Source organism: Sycon ciliatum, chromosome 2 (genome assembly GCF_964019385.1).
Source record: "Sycon ciliatum chromosome 2, ocSycCili1.1, whole genome shotgun sequence".
NCBI classification, from domain to species: domain Eukaryota; kingdom Metazoa; phylum Porifera; class Calcarea; order Leucosolenida; family Sycettidae; genus Sycon; species Sycon ciliatum.
Genome location: NC_088644.1, coordinates 43671793 through 43691040, shown reverse-complemented (window position 1 = coordinate 43691040; position 19248 = coordinate 43671793). Strand labels below are relative to the sequence as shown.

General features: G+C 47.6%; 1 protein-coding gene and 1 long non-coding RNA gene across 3 annotated transcripts; one reads left to right on the top strand and one right to left on the bottom strand.

Moving 5' to 3' along the window:
* The first annotated feature begins 31 nt into the window (after positions 1–31).
* On the top strand, positions 32–2449 carry LOC135810226 (uncharacterized). 2 transcript variants are annotated; one of them, XR_010552290.1, is made up of 2 exons: positions 32–196; positions 1573–2449. It is a non-coding gene; the product is annotated as an uncharacterized LOC135810226 (long non-coding RNA). The 2 variants fall into 2 exon arrangements; XR_010552289.1 differs by having other exon boundaries at positions 32–764.
* A 1225-nt stretch (positions 2450–3674) lies between these two features.
* On the bottom strand, positions 3675–18763 carry LOC135810222 (ribosomal RNA processing protein 1 homolog A-like). Its single transcript, XM_065323700.1, has 14 exons — positions 18550–18763; positions 18371–18450; positions 17009–17066; positions 16657–16742; positions 15955–16016; positions 13383–13443; positions 10722–10796; positions 10230–10294; positions 9774–9948; positions 8950–9047; positions 8653–8705; positions 6629–6876; positions 6062–6143; positions 3675–4382 (listed from the first exon to the last, which is right to left on the bottom strand). The coding sequence occupies exons 1-14, from the start codon at positions 18671–18673 to the stop codon at positions 4192–4194; spliced, it is 1458 nt and encodes a 485-aa protein (XP_065179772.1). The 5' UTR covers positions 18674–18763; the 3' UTR covers positions 3675–4191.
* Positions 18764–19248: the final 485 nt, after the last annotated feature.

Genomic DNA, 19248 nt, shown 5'->3' with positions numbered 1-19248 from the left:
CCTGTACTACACGACGAGTGTTGGAGCGGTCCCGGGATCCCAGCATTAGCAAGACTTAGTCTACATACACGACACCGTCGACTGTGTCACAGTGTGTGTACAGATCTTTCCACAGTGGCTGCACGCGTCGTCTTTCTTTCGAACAGGAGAGTTGAGAGTTGTTGGTATTGTGGAGCCGGTAGCCGGTATGCTGACGGTACGTAGCCCTGTCGTGACCCAGCTCTTCACTCGTACACGCCTGATCGAGCAAAACTGACAATAGGAGCATCGGCTTTGCACTGAGAACGGCGCTGCTGAGCGCTATTGCGTTAGTACGTAGTAGTGCGATAGGTGCCGCATTGTTTTGGCTTGACCATCGCTAGTAATACTACAGTACTAGTACTAGTATCACAACAGCTCACCAATGACTTGTCCATGCTACCATTCGTTCGCTCTTTCAGTCTTTGTGTTGTCTGAGTCTCTGACTCGCTGGTGCACCACCATCCTGAACATAACCCCAGTCACCAGTGGTTACTGTAGAGAGTAGCACCAGTCCTGGAGTTACTCAGTTAGCTTGACCCCAGCTAGCTATGGATAGCTATAGTGTATTAGTGAAGGGGAACAAAAATAATTCTGCCTGCTGAAAGGGAGCGGATAGCGGTTTCTACATGTAGATACCATTGTGCAGTCAGCGTCCATGTGAGCATCATGCCACGGTGTCTTGGCAGCAACGAATTATGGCATACAGTGTGGCTAGTACTAGCTCTACATCACCGTGATCACAGGTTTGTAAGACTGACGTCTGTAGTACTAGTAGTAGTACTGTAAACCGCCTAATATTCGTGTCACGAAATTTTCGTGATTTCTTAAATCCAGCAAGTTTGCGATGGCAAAAGTTCGCGAAGCACCTGGGCCACCTACATACACCCACTGTTGAAGTTTGATTTCACGCTGGTTAATATTCGCGCTACGGTCATCTCGCGAAAATAGCGAACATTAATACGTCGCGATTCGCGCCACGGTCATCTCGCGAAAATAGCGAACATTAATACATCGCGAATATTAGGCAGTGTACAGTAGTAGCAGAGAGTCAGCAAGCAGCATGGTATTTTGCAGCTCCCTGCTGAAAACCCCTACATAATAATAATACTGCAACCCCCTACTGGCAGCCACCACCCCCTGGGGGAGGGGCTCTCTCTTACCACCCCCCCCCCCCCCCACATTCCGACTCAAATCAGCTTTGCCCTAGAATGGGAGTCCCTCTCTGGAAAGCAATGCACAGCATGCACGGTATGCAGCATCACTTCTGCTTTCGTCTTCAAAATATTGCGCCGCGTCTGTTGCAGCTCCATAGCAGACTGCTTCGTGGAACGCTTCTAAACCAAGCTCAACTTCTGTGAGGAGAGAAGCACCAGGAAAGTTTTTGAGTGCCCCCCCCCGCACAATGCTTGATAATGTTGAGCTGATGCGTTCCCTTGGCTTGATGGTGGCGGTGGGGAACAAGCTGTGTGCTGTAGAACAAGATAATTATCATAGCGTTACTTGCAGGCTGGTATTGTACCCAATCCCTGTCTTGCCCGTGTGCTATGCTAGGACGGGAGCTTGCACATACTCCAGCATATCGACTGGGATAGACGTGCTGTAGTGTGAAGGATGTATGCCGGCACTCGGACGACGGGGACGGTATTATGTAGTACAAATTGTACAGTAAAACCTGTCAAGGCAACCACTCCGAGAAGGCGACCACCTGTCAAGGCAACCACTCCGAGAAGGCGACCACCTGTCCCAGATGACCACTGCAACAAGGGCCCAGAAAGCCCCAGATGACCACTGCAACAAGGGCCCTGTGATGTTATTTCTAGTCACATAATGATTCTGGGTAAGGAGACCACCTGTACACAGTGACCGCATTTTGAAGGTCCCTTGAGTGGTCGGCAGCAGGCATGTTTCACTGTACATTGTATGTGGATTGTAATTGTCCCCAAGATCTGTACATGTATGATCCGGTACAGGGCCAATGGCAATGCCTAGCTATAGCGTGTTGTCTACTTGTACCTGGCCATGTGTCTTCCATGTGGGTTGTGAATCCTAACCCTCTAAGAATGCAGTCTCGACAATGGTTTTGAGTGAACATACAGTATCACAGCCAGGCAAGTGCCAGGGCAATGCTGAGCCTATCAGTTCTGAACTTCATTCCTTGGCTGCAACCGTCCTTGCACTTGCAGGACGGGAATCTTTGCTTCTACTAAGTATTACTATTAGTTCTAGGTTTAGCAGAGATGGAAGTGAGCGCATTCCTGAGTGAACATGGTAGCAAATGACGGTGCCCAGTTCCTGGTTACCATGACAACTCCACTATGAGTGTGTATGGTATGGTATGGTATTGATTTATTTGTATTCACGGAACATACATGTACATACTCTTCACAGACGCGCCATTCACGCTCTCAACGCCGTTTGGTACGATGTAGTGGAATTTCCTGTTGCCAGTGTTGGACAGTAGCATGCAATGATCATGATGACTGGTATACTCATCAGTCAGATCCAGGGAGTCTTAAAATACCGGTATTTTACGACTCCCTGGTCAGATCCCATGCAGGCCCGGCGGAACCGGTCCGGTTGGTCAGGCCATGGCTGGACCAACGTTTTGACCACCAACATCATGTGTACACCCTTCCTGTTCATATCATCAAGAGTACATAACGGCAAGAGTAGTAGTTTATGTACTCTTGATAACGGGGTTATGTACTCTTGATATCATTATACACAACATGAGAGGCTACGGCATCACCGGACCAATCCAAAACTGCTTCCGCCGGTCCTGGCATGGCATGTGCTCAGTGATCCTGGGACACTAGTACTGGACAATGTTAGTCCTACAAAACGAAGGGAACTGTAAATAATATACTTGTACATGTACCGTACTACTGGTGCATTAGTGCCCCCTATACCCCCCCCCCCCCCCCCCCCTAGCCCTCGGGCACTACTACTGTACTATATACTAGTGTGTTTTCATTGTCCATCACAGACAGGGCACTATTCAAGAGAGGGCACTATTCAAGAGAGGGCACTATTTGTTTCAATGCTGGTAGATTTACATCATCCAGCAAACCGGTAACAACAGAGCCTAAACTAAAGTTTATTGCAAAGTATCACGACTGAACAGAAACGGCAACAAGAACTGCAATTTTGATCCTGAAACCACCAGTGCAGCAACAAGAAATTAGCAAAACAACACCAAACTTGCACGTGTGCTAAAGCGGTTACAAGCCCGGGGGGGGGGGGGGGGCTCTTTATTAGAGACCGGGCACTATTCAAGAGAGGGCTCTAATCGCGCAAGTACGGAACGTGCAATCTGACACAGTCCAGCCCGGGCGCTACTTCAGTACTTGTAGGTGTTTGACGCTTCACGTCGCATCGACCAACTGTGCTGGGCCCGGGTATGCTGGCGCATAACTCAAGCAAACTCTCAGTCTCTCTCTCCCTTCTCTCTCTCTCTCTCTCTCTCTCTCTCTCTCTCTCTCTCTCTCTCTCTCTCTCTCTCTCTCTCTCTCTCTCTCTCTCTCTCTCTCTCTCACACACACACACAACGTAAAAGCGTGCACGCACACTCACAGATGTACTCACACACACACATGCACAGACATACACACACACACACGTGCACAGATCTACTCACACACTCAACAACAGAATGGGGCTTGGGAGAAAAATCTTCTGAGCCTTTGCTTATCAGTTATGGAAGTTCAATTCAGATATTTTGCATGGCTTGACTGTATACAACACACGGGACACACGACATAACTTACACCCAAGTCAGAATACTGGGATCTAGGCAGAAACGTCAACATCATCACTCACAAATCCGGTGTCTGTAAATCTAGGCTAAGCAACAGCAATCCAAGGATGCTACTAAAGAGAATAAAACATGAAATTCGTTGGTATCAAGAGTGACCAGGTTGACCTAGTCAGCAGCATGGCAAGAGTCAGCTAGCAACAACCAAGCATAGGAGAAGTCTTGATTGCAGAGCGCAGCATCAGATAAGGAATGCGCTGACAACAGCGTGATGGTCGGAAACGAGTCAACAGTAGCTAGCGGACGGCGTCCAGAACGAAAGAAAGAGCGAGGGAGAAGAAACGTTAGTAAAGATAAGTTGGTTGTGTCGCAGCACTGAGAAGGGTGGTGGGTAATGGCCTGCACTGTCACAGGGATCACGTGGACAACGGTGGCATTGCCCCGCCTGTGCTGTGACGCCGTGACTCTGATTTGGCTTTGTCCTGGGCCAGGATACGGCGCATGCGTGGAGTGATCGGCGTGGGTGTGCGATTCTTCAGCAAGCTCTTGCCTTCCTTCGATGTCGGCTTCCACGGACTAACATCTATGGGATCTTTCTTCGAGAATTCTGCATCGACATCAGAGAGAGAGAGGGGGAGAGAGAGAGAGAGAGAGAGAGAGAGAGAGAGAGAGAGAGAGAGAGAGAGAGAGAGAGAGAGAGAGAGACACACAGAACAGAATAAACTTGATTCTACATAGCAGTACACAGCAGTTAGGCGGATGAAAGGGCTAATGGCACACCCAACACAATCTTCAGACCTGACCTGACCTTCAAATACACTCATACCTCGTTTATCCTGGTGGTCCGGGACCAGGCATGGCCTGTAACTTTAAAATTTGAGTAACTCTGAATCACAGTATATGTTGATGGAGAAAGGCCGAAGGTATGACATGCATACCTGCCAAGTATCCAGATTTTTTCGGGATTATCCCGCAATTTTGGATGAACTCCCGCGATCCCGAATTTCCTGTCGATTACCTCGAAATTCACTGTACAAGAAACAAGCTTGTTATTGTACTTGGAGCACTTCAAATGACTTATCACAGGCCAGTAATTGTCCTTGTTGATCCCGGACCGCCATAGCCTGCAGTACCAGTGGATCTACTAGTGCTCCTTCCATGAGCAGTGTCTGAAAAAACCTCCGTTTTTGAGTCTTGAACACGTGTAAGTGTGATCCGATGATCACCATAAATTATCTATTATCGAAATGTCGGTGCCATCAAAAGTTGAAAAAGGATTTTTTTAGTAAAAGTATGACATATCCGGAAAAACCAAGGCAAATCCCGGGATTTTGCCATGGCGATCCAGAAAAAGCACTCTCAGTACTTGGCAGGTATGTACATGTGATGTTACCATTTCCACTAAAAGTAACAAAAAAGCGGTAATATTTTCCACTGAAACTTGCCCAAAGGGTGCCCGGTAGACCGAAGTGTCCGTAACGTCGGTGTCCGGATAACTGAGGTATGATTGTAGGCTCAAGTACTATTGCCATACTGGTAGCCATACTGGTAGCCAATACGTCCAGTACAGTTAAACCTGTGACTAATGACGACCCCTTGGGGCCAGAGAAAGCGGTCTTTAGTGGCAGGTGGTCCCTAGTTAGAGGTTTGCACCGCACAACCATAACATAATGAATGTGAGACCGTCCGTGCCTGGCAAAGGGGTCTGTACTGTAGTAGCAGGCTGGTGGCTAGTCACTGTGGTGTTTAGTTACACTGGTTTTACTGCACATGTACATGGGATCACTTGTTGTTGGCCAGGCTGAGCAGTGGCAACTCTACATGTACATGGGATCACTTGTTGGAGGCCAGGCTGAGCAGTGGCAACTCTACATGTACATGGGATCACTTGTTGGAGGCCAGGCTGAGCAGTGGCAACTCTACATGTATATGGGATCACTTGTTGGAGGCCAGGCTGAGCAGTGGCAACTCTACATGTACATGGGATCACTTGTTGGAGGCCAGGCTGAGCAGTGGCAACTCTACATGTACATGGGATCACTTGTTGGAGGCCAGGCTGAGCAGTGGCAACTCTACATGTACATGGGATCACTTGTTGGAGGCCAGGCTGAGCAGTGGCAACTCTACATGTACATGGGATCACTTGTTGGAGGCCAGGCTGAGCAGTGGCAACTCTACATGTACATGGGATCACTTGTTGGAGGCCAGGCTGAGCAGTGGCAACTCTACATGTACATGGGATCACTTGTTGGAGGCCAGGCTGAGCAGTGGCAACTGTACACTCACGTTTTACTTGATTGTCCTTCATAGACAGGCGTATTCTTTTCTTTTTCCGGGGACTGCCGTCGTCTGTAACTGGTGTGGTTGCCTACGAGAGCAAAAAGAAATTACACAGGTGGTCGTACAACACAAAGGCACGAACAGAAGCGCAAAAGTAAATTCATATATTCAAATTCATCATCAACGAAATACCGCACGACATAACGACATCCGCTAATTTCGGTCATGACAACAGACAAGTTCTAGACGACTGAGTATGCATAGTAATAGTATACACTCAGGCACACACACACACACACACACATGTATGCGTGCACACACACACACACACACACACACACACACACACACACACACACACACACACACACATGTATGCGTGCACACACACACACACACACACATGTATGCGTGCACACACACACACACACACACACACACCGGGCAGTGACACAAACACACACGCACGCACTCATGCACACATGTACACACACATACACCGTGACACACACAAACACACACACACACACACACAAAAAAACAAACCAGAATCCCAGCACAGGCTGCACAAACCTCAGCTTTGGGAGTGGGCGTTGCCATGAGTTCAGGTACCCTCTCTGGTTCCGGCGATTTAGTCGGTGACAGCGTCGGCTCAGCTGCTGGAGACACGGGACTTTCCATCGGTGACTTGCGCTTCTGCTTTCGTTTTCTCTTCTTTCCAATGAGAACAGGTGAAGATGGCTCACTGGCACTGGAGTCATCGGAAGGTTGTGGCGCCGCAGACGCTCTGTGATTCGATCTCTCCACTTCTGAGTCATCCGCTAGAAATGAGACATATGAACAGAGAGAGAGAGAGAGAGAGAGAGAGAGAGAGAGAGAGAGAGAGAGAGAGAGACGGTGTGACCGAAAAAAGGAAAAAAAGTTTTTCTTCGTGGTGTTCATCTTTTAAACTTCACTTCTCAACTCCAAAAACGGTCTCTTAACTGCGATTAAAATTAAAATTAAAGGGGAAGTTAAGGCAAAATCAAAATTTCACCAGTTGTAGTCTTCGGGGTGCTGAGTCGAATGGTCGTGGTCCGAGGAAGCTGAGACGCTCCCTTCCTACTTTAATCCCAATCGAACACGCGCACTTCCACCGAAACTGGGTGACTGCGCCCTACTAGATGGGGATTTGTATGCAAAATGTCACTAAAAGCGCCATTTCGTTCTTATAAAAGCACGGATGACCGCGATTGGCCCATATGTTGTAGTCTTTTGGACGCTGAGTCGACTGGTTTTGGTCCGAAAAGGCTGCGATGCAGCGTTCCTCCTTTATTCCCAATCGAACATGGTTGAACAAGCGGTCACGTGCTCCTGGGTGCCCAAATCACCTGGTCACCAAGCCAGCAGGCGACAACTTTCACACCAAGGTTCAACTCGAGTGACAGGACTGCACCCAAAAAAGGTCAAACAGGCTAGTAAGTTGTACCCTGCAGGCACGGTGACCAGGTGACTGGTGTACGCAGGAGCACGTGACCGCTTGTTCAACCATGTTCGATTGGGAATAAAGGAGGAACGCTGCATCGCAGCCTTTTCGGACCAAAACCAGTCGACTCAGCGTCCAAAAGACTACAACATATGGGCCAATCGCGGTCATCCGTGCTTTTATAAGAACGAAATGGCGCTTTTAGTGACATTTTGCATACAAATCCCCATCTAGTAGGGCGCAGTCACCCAGTTTCGGTGGAAGTGCGTGAGTTCGATTAGGATTCAAGTAGGAAGGGAGCGTCTCAGCTTCCTCGGACCACGACCATTCGACTCAGCACCCCGAAGACTACAACTGGTGAAATTTTATTTTTTGCCTTAACTTCCCCTTTAAGATTAACATTACACCAAATTTTCGGGCCTGGCCCACCATCAGGGTAATGATGATGGGCCAGGCCCGAAAATTTGGTGTAATGTTAATCTTAATTTGAATCGCAGTAAAGAGACCGTTTTTGGAGTTGAGAAGTGAAGTTTAAACGTGTAAGTGGCTGTGTTGGAGTTTGCGGACAATTAGAAAAGTGTTCATCATTAGAAAAAGAAAGAGCTCTCAAGAGTGTGCAAATCTGCGTATGGCGTCCCCGACGGCGAAAACGCACATCACGTGTTCCAAGTACGATTTGTACCACATACGATGAAGGCTAGCGTGCATGCAGTACAAATATCTGCCGTGATCATGCTGATGACTTGAGAGTGGGTTTCCGTCAACGAGTGCAATTTTTACTACTCCACTGCTCCCTAAAACCGGGCTTGCAATGTACAACGTGAACACTACACCATGTGATCTGGGTTTTCACTGGCGGCGGTCCCATAGAAAGGGTATCCAGAGTGGCACACTCTTGGGAGCTAATATACTCTTGCTGATAGGATAACTGGAAGAAAGACGAATAGGGTACACTGATGGTATACCGAGGAAACAAATAAAAGTGAGTGAGAGAGAGAGAGAGCGAGAGAGGGAGAGCGCGCGCGCGATAGAGAGAGAGAGAGAGAAAGAGAGAGAGAGAGAGAGAGAGACACACACACACACACACACACACACACACACACACACACACACACATCAGCAATGTGCATACCGGTGGTGGGAGTGGGCGTCGTGGGCACGTGCTTCACAGCAATTCCGTCAAATCTATGCCAGGCAGCACACAGACACCAGCACACGTGCATGTTAGAAAGGCAGCAGCAACAACAAAATAAAGCAAACCACCTTCGAGGCTAGTGCAGTGCATGTACCCAGCACCTCTACGCCAGTATCAACAACACAGTGCATGTATCATAACACAGTCACAGACACTGCAAGCGGTTGGGAAACAAGCGGTAGGGAAACAAGCGATAGGGAAACAAGCAAGCTGAACGTGCCCAGGGCTGCATACCTTCGCTTGAGCAGGTACAGTGCAGAGCGTGCCTTTTGTGTAACAGATGATTGGCTACCAAGCGAGAAGAGGGTTTGAGCCAGAGCGCCATGGTCGACCTGAAGACAACAAGACGGGGGACCGCACTTAGCAAGTACATGTACGTGGTTGGTCGGACAGGTGCAATGCAACACCAAGCGCAAGAAATACCTACAATCGCAGGCGAACAGATTACAGCTGCATGACTAAGACGTTAGATGCACATACTGTGAAGTACAGTTCTATCTGCCCACCTCCCGCTTTCAGTAACACTGTGTCACTTCCCTGATATTGAACTGCAGTATGAGTTGGAACGAGCTCAAGGCTGTGAACTGCAGTACGATGTACAGTACAGCAGATTGAGAAGTCAGACATGCCGTACTGCACTATACACAGCTCCGTCCACTGCAATACCTTCAGTGCAGTATGCACATTTTCATACACTGCAATACATGCACTGTACTATGCACATCTTCATACACTGCAACACTGTACATCCACTGCAGTATGCACATCTTCATACACTGCAACACTGTACATCCACTGCAATACCTTCACACCCTCATACACTGCAATAGTGGTGGTGGTGTGGCGGACTGCAATACACACATCATTCTGCAGTCGCAGCACTACATAGAAGTTGTGCAGGCAGTTGCACACTCTTGGGGGTTATGTACTCTTGGTACAACACTGGTGCTTGGCCTAAATCACCCTAAGCCAGTTTTCAAAAAGGGCGGAGATCAACTATTGCTGATTGGATTGTAACAAGATTACTAGCAACAGCAGGGAACGGTGAAGCCAAGTACCTTCAATGGTGGAAGGTCCTCTACTTCTTCATCATCGTCGTCCATTGGTTCATCTCCATTACTTTCCTTAGCCATGGTGTCCGAGTCTCCGTTGGCAGAGAGCTGAGCGTGAATGGAGGGCAACTCCAGCAACATCTCAATGACACCTTGACATACAGCTTTCATAACTACGGGCCTGTGTTTGGGTTTGACAAAACAAGAAAGAGAGAGAAAAAGAGAGAAAGAGAAAGAAAGAGAGAGAAAGAGAAAGAAAGAGAGAGAGAGATGAGTTCGCAAGTAAAGCATATAATATGCCATCAGATACCACCACTCAAATGCCCTATCCAGGTGTTTATTGGCAATGCTAAATTCCAGAGATCAATATAACAGGTGCATAATGTTAACTGATATCCTGTCCAGAACAAAGAAGCCGAAAGGAGAAGTGTGCATTGCTTAGAAGCTATAGCAATCACATACTTATTTGTCTTCACAGCCAAGGAGAGGATAGGTTGCAGTAATCGCTCCAGAATATTCCACGGGATCTGTAGAAACGGTGACAAACCATCAGTAGTATTACCGTCAATATTACTGCAATACACACACATACACACCTTCCTTGCTTCTTCCACTGCCATGACTGGCTATGTGGGCCCCATAAGGGGCAGACCAGGAAGCGTGTTGTCCACCGGCACACACACACACACACGCACACACCTCAGACCTGCCCATCGCGGAAGCGATGATAGCGAACAGCTATGTTAGACAACTTGTGCTGGGATTACACCATTCAACACACACACACACACACACACACGCACGCACACACACACACACACACACACACACACACACACACACACACACAATTCGGCTATGCTACACATGTCATGTAGAGATAGTAGTAGAGGCGAGTGAATGCAAGACACACGAACATGTCGCTGTACTAAATCAAGCCAGGAGCCAATTTACCTGCTCACGATGTGCAAGGTCTACCAGAACAGGTACATAGATGTCAGCCAAGTGAAGCTGCATGCCGACAGGAACCTGGGGGATAGACACCAACATGACCACACAGACACACAACAGGACACAGAGGGCAAGCTAAACGACAAGAACACAAGTCATTACCAAACACACCTACTCGGTTGCAAAGCAGGAAGAAGAGTGTGTGAGCGTGATACAACACAATCCTGTACCGCCTTCTCGGTCAGCGTACTGCAGCATGTACATCAGCACGTACAGCACTGAGAACAAGAGAAGCATGGTACGATTCGTACATGTCAATATGGAAGATTGAAGGGAAAAAGCACATACAAAAGGTAACAAATAGCAGATGAGAAGCATCGTTCCCCCCCCCCCCCCCCCCAAAACAAAATTCACGGTTCACGCAAGACTTGGCTGAAGGGCGAGTTTTCCGCACCCATAGAAACGCCACAACTCTCTATGGATCGTTCACCTACATGCAAGAAAAATCATACATGGGGCAGCATACACACTTGCACACACATACTTCCTCCGCGTCATCGAAATTGTCGCAGTTTGACTAGTGACTTGTCACTTGTTACTGACAACTCCCAGTGTGTCCGTTACCTTGGAGTGCTAGTCGACCAGCACCTTGCCTTCAAGGAGCAGGTCGGGAAAGTTGTTGCTGACGTCAACCGTAAGCTGGCCGCATTCCATGCAAGACAAATCATACATGGGGCAGCATACACACTTGCACACACATACTTCCTCCGCGTCATCGAAATTGTCGCAGTTTGACTAGTGACTTGCCACTTGTTACTGACAACTCCCAGTGTGTCCGTTACCTTGGAGTGCTAGTCGACCAGCACCTTGCCTTCAAGGAGCAGGTCGGGAAAGTTGTTGCTGACGTCAACCGTAAGCTGGCCGCATTCCGCAGAATACGACATCACATCACCACCCAGGCACAACGTTCCTTTTACCTAAGCATTATCCAATCCACCATGGAGTACGCCAGCAACTGCTACGTTCACACGATATCAGCAACCCTATACAACACACTCATTCGATGCTTCAAACGTAGCCTCAGGATAACATTTGGCTACCCACCATGCCACCCAACCGCCACCATTTGTCAACGCCACAAAATTATTCCTGTCGCCATCCGTTATAACCTAAAAATATTTTGCCTTGTCTATAAATGTGTGCATGGCCGCCGCAGCCCTCTACTTGCCGAGCTTTTTGTACTTAGATCAAATAGCAACCATACCAATGCCTTGACCAGGGGACAGTCCGCCCTGGCTTTAGCCCTGCCTAATGCTTCGTCACGGTACGGTTTCTATGCTTTGCCTTACCTGGCTGCTGACAGGTGGAATTCGCTTCCAGCAGCATGCCGACAGGCAGCCTCCTTTGCAATGTTCAACAGTACTCTTCGCAGCCTCTTTTGCAACACATAATGGCACAGTATGCAGCCACCGTTTTCTTTTTTTCTTTACTCTATTTCACACACTTACGGCTTTCTTCATTCAGCTCTATTTCACGCACTTACCTAGGGTACCCTGTAAAAAGACTCACAGTCTGTGGGGATTGCCCTAGTAAAATAATAAATACTACTACTACTACTACTACTACTACTACTACTACTACTACTACTACTACTACTACTACTACTACTACTACTACTACTACTACTACTACTACTACTACTACTACTACTACTACTACTACTACTACTACTACTACTACTACTACTACTACTACTACTACTACTACTACTACTACTACTACTACTACTACTACTACTACTACTACTACTACTACAACTCCATACGCTAAGCCATTCAAAACTTATTACACAGTATGATAGTCTGAAGACTAGAGTAACGTTCCAGGACAGTTGGACTAAGAGTTTTTATGCAGAGATGAAGTCCTCGTCGTCGCTGATGTCAATGGACGCAAAAAATATCGTTCCGAAATATTTCAAGGAAGGTTGAAAGTTGGTCGCGCCTCATCCCAAACGCTTTGACTTTCTCCACAGGACAAGAGCTGCTATGCTTGTCGTCTGCTAGCTCTGGATGATTTCTACTTCACCACCAACGAAGCCTAGTGAGAATACACGATCGTTGCGAGGTCGGTTGATGACTATCGCCTATGTCCGATTCCTTGCCTCTGGTACGAGTGCTGGTGAGTAAATACCACGTTTTATATCAAAAGTCAAACTGCGACAATTTCGATGACACGGAGGAAGTACTCACATACACACGTATATGTACCAAGAATACGCCCGTCGCAAGAGAAGCATGCAAATCTGCAAATGCACTGGATGTGCACCCACGTACATACACGCACCAGGGTTCTAGCCAAGGGGGGGGGGGGGGGGGGCTACTCATTTGTCGATTTCTGTTTCTTTCAACAAAAATGCAGTCTCTAGTCACCACTATAGGGTTCACAACGGCACATTTGTGTAGGGTGAGGTCGGGGGGGGGGGGGGGGGGGGGGGGTTCGCCCCAAAACGTTGCATTTGGCATGGCAAGATACTTTTAGAAAACGGAACAATGGGTTACGGGTAACTGTTCCCCCCCCCCCCCCCCCCTGCTATTTTTACTTGGCTAGAAGCCTAGAACCCTGACGCGCACATGCACACTCACAAACGCAGCCACTGGAATGTACCTCTTCGCTGAGCGGGTCAAGAATACCGAGGGTGAAGTTTTGCAACATCTCATCAACCAGCCTACAGATGGAGACAAGGAGATCCAGCACATACAACACAGCACAGCAGATATCACATTTCACAACAAGAAGACAAGATACACGCAGGAACTTTTCAAGCCAGGGTGATCAGTCGGGGAGATGTCCTATCTAGGACATCGCACTCTGAATGAGTCTGATTGGTTACCTGTCCCAGAGTTGTCATGGAAGCGTCGGTCCCGCACACGCGATGAAAAGAAGTGCTGCGTGAGCATTTCTGAATGTATGTGGAGGATGCACGATCGTAATGGCGATGGATTTCTTTCCGAATTGGTCAAGTTTGAGGGAATAGGCGGAGAATATCAGACATCGGCGGGGATTGAGGTAGTGTATATTCGATTCGCCATCGAATACCCGACCGAATGGCCGTTTTCGTTTGGGTATTTCATGTGGGGTTTCTCGTAGCCACGCGGCGCTTCTTTGGAAACGATTGGTTCTAATTTTTGAATGTTTTGCCTTTGGAATGTTTCTTCACGCCCCGTGCGTTCATTTCGCCCCAAACCTGGCCATGCAGAGGAGGACGACGAGGCAGCAGGCGCTAGGCCCGTAAATTACTGCGTGGAAGATATTACTTGGCCAAAGCTTGCTGTTGGCGTTTTTGATTTCTTGGATACGACAGCTCTTGGCTAAAACTGGACCTTGGACGGTCTTTCTTGGATATCAACCCAGGACGTGGTGGTCATGGACGTATCGCCATCGCTTTCAGCCAGATCCTTCTGCTGCCTGAAACCAATGGCGAAAGTAAAACTTTATCGCAGCAGCAGCTACTGCTCTGCTGAAAATGCGAACACAAATTGCTTCGCCAATCCTCTTGTGCACTTGCAATTTTCAATGCGACCAAAATGATTCGCTTGCCAGTTCCTTTGTCCAGGCGTACTCCACAACGAGGAAAATAAAATTCGTGAAGGCAAGAGGCAAGATACGAATCTCGACTCGCTTGAGGCAAGCCGCCAGGAGAACGACAACTAACTACTTTTGAGACGAAAGGCCTTGGTTGCGTTTGTTTTGAGTTCGAATGTTCATCTTCCTCGGACGCGACACAAAGTTTTGAGTCACGTGTCACGATTACTATGGGAACAGCATAGTATGTATGCAGGGGCATGCTGGGTTCCGTGATGTCCTATCTAGGACATCTCCAGGACTGGTGATGAGTTCTTTCATACACTAAAACCTGGTGTAAGCGACCACCTGCTCTTAACAACCGTTTTTCCATGCACGGACAGTTCTACACAGACACTGTGGAACCTGGCTTTAACGACCGCTTTTGCTTGCACCGTGGGGTGGCCGCTTAAACCAGGTTTTACTGTACTTTGAAGTAACTACATATAAAATAGGGGACAGGGTATGCGAAGAAATGGAAGGAGAAAAAGTAGGCAGACCGAGTCTGCATGTGTGAGAGAGATCTGTGACAACATACACAGTGGCAGTACACGCCTTACTCACCCTGCCATCCTACCATCAAGAGTATATAAACCCCCAAGAGTGTGCAACTCCTGATACCCTTTCTACGGGGTACGCCGACGGCGAAAACTCACATCACGTGGTGCAGTGTTGCAGTTGTACGTTTCCAGCCCGTTTTTAGCGAGCAGCGGAGTAATAAAAAAAGCACTCTCTGACAGAAACTCACTGCGGGTATGCAAATCCCCAGAGTGATCATGGCAGATACCGTACTGGCAATATATGTTGCCGCAGTGAGGCCATGAAGCGTTACATTGGCACATGTTTGCCGCACGCAGGGCGTTAAATGCAAAGTCGCACAGGAGCCGTTACACAGGTTTCTATATTGCCGCAGTCCTTTTTTTGCTATTGCCGCATCACTTTTTTGCTATTGCCGCATCATTTTTTTGCTATTGCCGCATCATTTTTTGCAAACTGCAATGAAAAGATCGCCGCACACCGCCGGACGCGCGTTACGAACTCAACGAAAATTTGTCGCACTAGCCTGGTCGCGCGTTACGCCGCACCCCCCTGCGTTACGCGGCAACATATATTGCCAGTACGGTATTCAGATTGCGCGCACGCTATCCTTCCTTTGTACGTAGTACGAACGTATCTAGACACGTGATTTGAGTTTTCGCCTGCTGGCGTGGTGACCAGGTGATTTGGGCACCCAGGAGCACGTGACCGCTTCTTCAACCATGTTCGATTGGGAATAATGGAGGAACGCTGCATCGCAGCCTTTTCGGACCAAAACCAGTCGACTCAGCGTCCAAAAGACTACAACATATAGGCCAATCGCGGTCATCCGTGCTTTTATTATAAGAACGAAATGGCGCTTTTAGTGACATTTTGCATACAAATCCCCATCTAGTAGGGCGCAGTCACCCAGTTTCGGTGGAAGTGCGCGAGTTCGATTGGGATTCAAGTAGGAAGGGAGTGTTTCAGCTTTCTCGGACCAAGACCATTCGACTCAGCACCCCGAATACTACAACTGGTGAAATTTTGATTTTTGCCTTAACTTCCCCTTTAATGCAATGCTTTTTAAATAACTTACTCTGTGTCCCACTTGTGCTTCTGTAAGTAAGCAAAGTTCTGTCGCAGGTAGTGGCGGATCATCTAAATCATCACCAGGATGTGTGGAAGACACGGACACAGACACACACACACACGTGTTGCACGCGGACACAAACACACACACACACACACACACAGATGCGTGAAAGACATGAACACAGACGTACATACACATTAGCAGTCCTCGCAGCATAAACCAAGTGCTGTCTGATGATGGCGAACGCGTGAAACTCAACTCTAAGTAACAGCAATACAACTTTAGTAATAGGTTTTTCATTTGACCCGACGAGACCACACGACGCTTGCAGATCACAGCACGAACAGTTCACCAGCCACACTCCACGAAAGCAAGTAGTAGTACTCCTGATAAGTCTTGTTTCGTTCCATAGAGATAATAACGGGGAACTCATCAGAGGAGAAGCAGTTGTTGAATGAAGGAGTTTAGCTGAATAATGCCATTTTATAGAAAAGATATTGGCGCACTGAGGTGTAAACACTCAACTACCTCACATATGTGGTCTCGTCGGGTCAAATGAAAAACCTATTACTACTGTATTTGACGGACCTATTGAAGATGGCAACAAAGAATTAATACAACTTTAGCTTTCCCTTCTGAGTATCAGTACACCAAGACTGCGCATGCACCATATCGAATGCAGCAGACCCAGCACATGAAGCTTACCATGAGGTACTTGTCCATGCGCAGCCGGTCTATGTTATGCCATTCCTGGCACAGCGTCAGCCAGCCACAGTCCACAAATCTCAGCGCTGCACGGTTACACACCACGACGTACAGTACACACAAGTAAAGTTCACACGTTAGCATTACCTCCCGTTTTACAGTTGCACATGCACACAACAACAAAAATCGGATCAATCGGACACTTTGTCCGTCGCACGGTTATTTCGCCCGGATAACGATCGAAAACAGAAATTGTCCAATGTCCGATCGTTATTTCATGGGGTGGTGCAGCAGCGATAACAGTACATAATGGTACAAGAGAAAGTACAGTGGTGGACAATATGAATCTAACCAGAGAATTGCGTTGCCAGACTGTGTACAAGCGAAGAGATGTTTTTAGCACATTCCTCCTGCAAGCAATAGAAATAGGAGAAAAAAACATTGAACGTAACTCACACAAATAGGCGATGTGGAGACAAAAATTTAAGAAATGTCCACTGAAAAACGTGGTAAGAAAATCGATTCTGGCCAAACCTTTTTGAAGCTTCGATGTTGTGTGGTGATGACTGACGCACATATATTATTATTCACTCATATTCTGTGCATGTAAGTTCGCAAATGTATTTCAACGGCAGCAGTACTATTCGGTACAGCTAGCAGTAATAGAAGCAACAGCAGCAGCAGCAAAAGTCATAGAAGCAAGGGCAAGAACAGCCGCAGCACCACCAATATACAACATAGGGAAGAGAGTTGCCTTTGTGTACACTATGTACGGGAATGTCACTTTGGAGCGGTGATGGGGCTGGATGGTCTGCTGGTGCAGAATCAAAAGTAGAAGTGACCATTGCCCAACATAAGATCTCGAGAAAAGGCAACCAAAACCAAGTCCCAAGAGTATGCAACTCTGCATGGTTTTGCTATGGAGTCTGCCAACTATGATTCGCACGAGATATGACCCACCTCCTCAGTCACTATCAAAAACCCAGACTAAATCCCAGTCAGTACTGTAAAACCGGAAAGTCTAAACGAGTCACAAAGTCTAACGAACGACCAATTCTTTTTCGTTATTTGAAAAATACGTTATAGCTAGATGTCTGTGTAAAGATGCGCATACAGATGGGTGGCCAGGTAGCCATCGTTAAACTTTCTGCACGTAATCATGCCAAAATTACAAAAAACGTTAAACTTTTTGGTCGTTAGACTTTCCGGTTTTACAGTACTCTCTCTCTCTCTCTCTCCCTCTACTTATCACTCACTTACACACATGCATGTGAACACACACACGCACACACACACACACACTACAAGGACATGGACAAACATCGTGTCACCACTGTACATGAACTGGTTCAAACTAAAACTGAACCATAACTGAAGACGACAATTCTATCCACTACTTTCGAAACGTTCACAATCCAAATGTGAAGGGAAAATCACTTAACAAAATATGTTATTTGCCAAACTGAACACATAATGAGTCATTAATTTTATATTAATTTTATCCATAGGCGTGCTGAAAAGCTGGTGCAAAATAACCACAATTACGAACATCAGCCAAAGCGCAGTGCTCCGATAAGAGACTTGCCCAGAGTACTGGAGTGTTGACTTTCTCAACTACTGTACTAGTACTGGAACGAAACATGTACACAGGACGACAATGCAGTAAACATTTTTTAGAAATACATGTACAGGCTACTTTGTGTACATGCTGTACCTGTACAAGTGGCTTGTCCGACATCCACATGCAGTAATGTAGACCACGCCACAGCTTCATCATTTCATCTACACCGAAGTCTGCAGTGGGTATCGCAAAGGAGTCAAAATATCTCAATGTAGCAGCAATGGACAAGAACAAATCTTTTCTGCAGCGAAGTAACTGATTGTATCCATTACCTCCAGTCGGCTGGGATCGCGCATGAAGCCATGTTTTCAGCTTTTTCAGCGCACGATCACGGCTTCCTTTGTCCGAGACTGAGAGGCGCCTCGCAAATTCCACCTCCCGCCGTTCTGCCTCCATTTCTACGATCTCAGATGAAAAGTCTTAGATCTTCGTCCTGGAAAACTCACTAAAAAGCTGCACAATGCGCCGGGCGCTCTCAAAATGAAAAGCAAAAAATGTCCTTGCTCTCGCTTCAACTTCGACGCCATATTCTGTTTCCAGGCAACACTTCAAAGTGACGTAATCACGGTGATGTCAGAAAAAAAACAGGGAGCCGTAAAATACCATTTTTACGACTCCCTGGAAAAAACAAGTGCTGTATCATGCCAGCGTACCGCGTCCCAGCGAGCGGCGCGGCTGGGCGCGGTGCCCTGCTGAGTGCTAGTGCTAGCATGCAGCGCCGCAAGACTTTACGCACTATCCCCCCAGCCCCCCCCCCCCCCCCCCCGCCCCCGTTTCCCCTTCTAGTTCCAGACGGAGGACACCGCTGATCTGTACTGCAGCTCTTGCATGCAGCTGAGCGGCAGGTGATCTTTTCGAACATCAGGGTGCAGGATCGATACCATAGTCCATCTGGTCCATACTCCATAGCCCTAGGATAGTATGAAAGCATGGAGAGAAGTAAGTACACTGTAAGTACAGACTCAGTGCTG

Bases quoted from the DNA above. Each gene is read 5' to 3' on its own strand.
- LOC135810222 (XM_065323700.1), bottom strand. From the start codon at position 18,673: ATGGAGGCAGAACGGCGGGAGGTGGAATTTGCGAGGCGCCTCTCAGTC. The intron at 13,444-15,954 runs GTAAGTTATTTA...CTCCATCTGTAG, and splicing joins AAGCACAAGTGGGACACAGA to GCTGGTTGATGAGATGTTGC. The intron at 6,144-6,628 runs GTTTGTGCAGCC...TTGCTCTCGTAG, and splicing joins CGCCCACTCCCAAAGCTGAG to GCAACCACACCAGTTACAGA.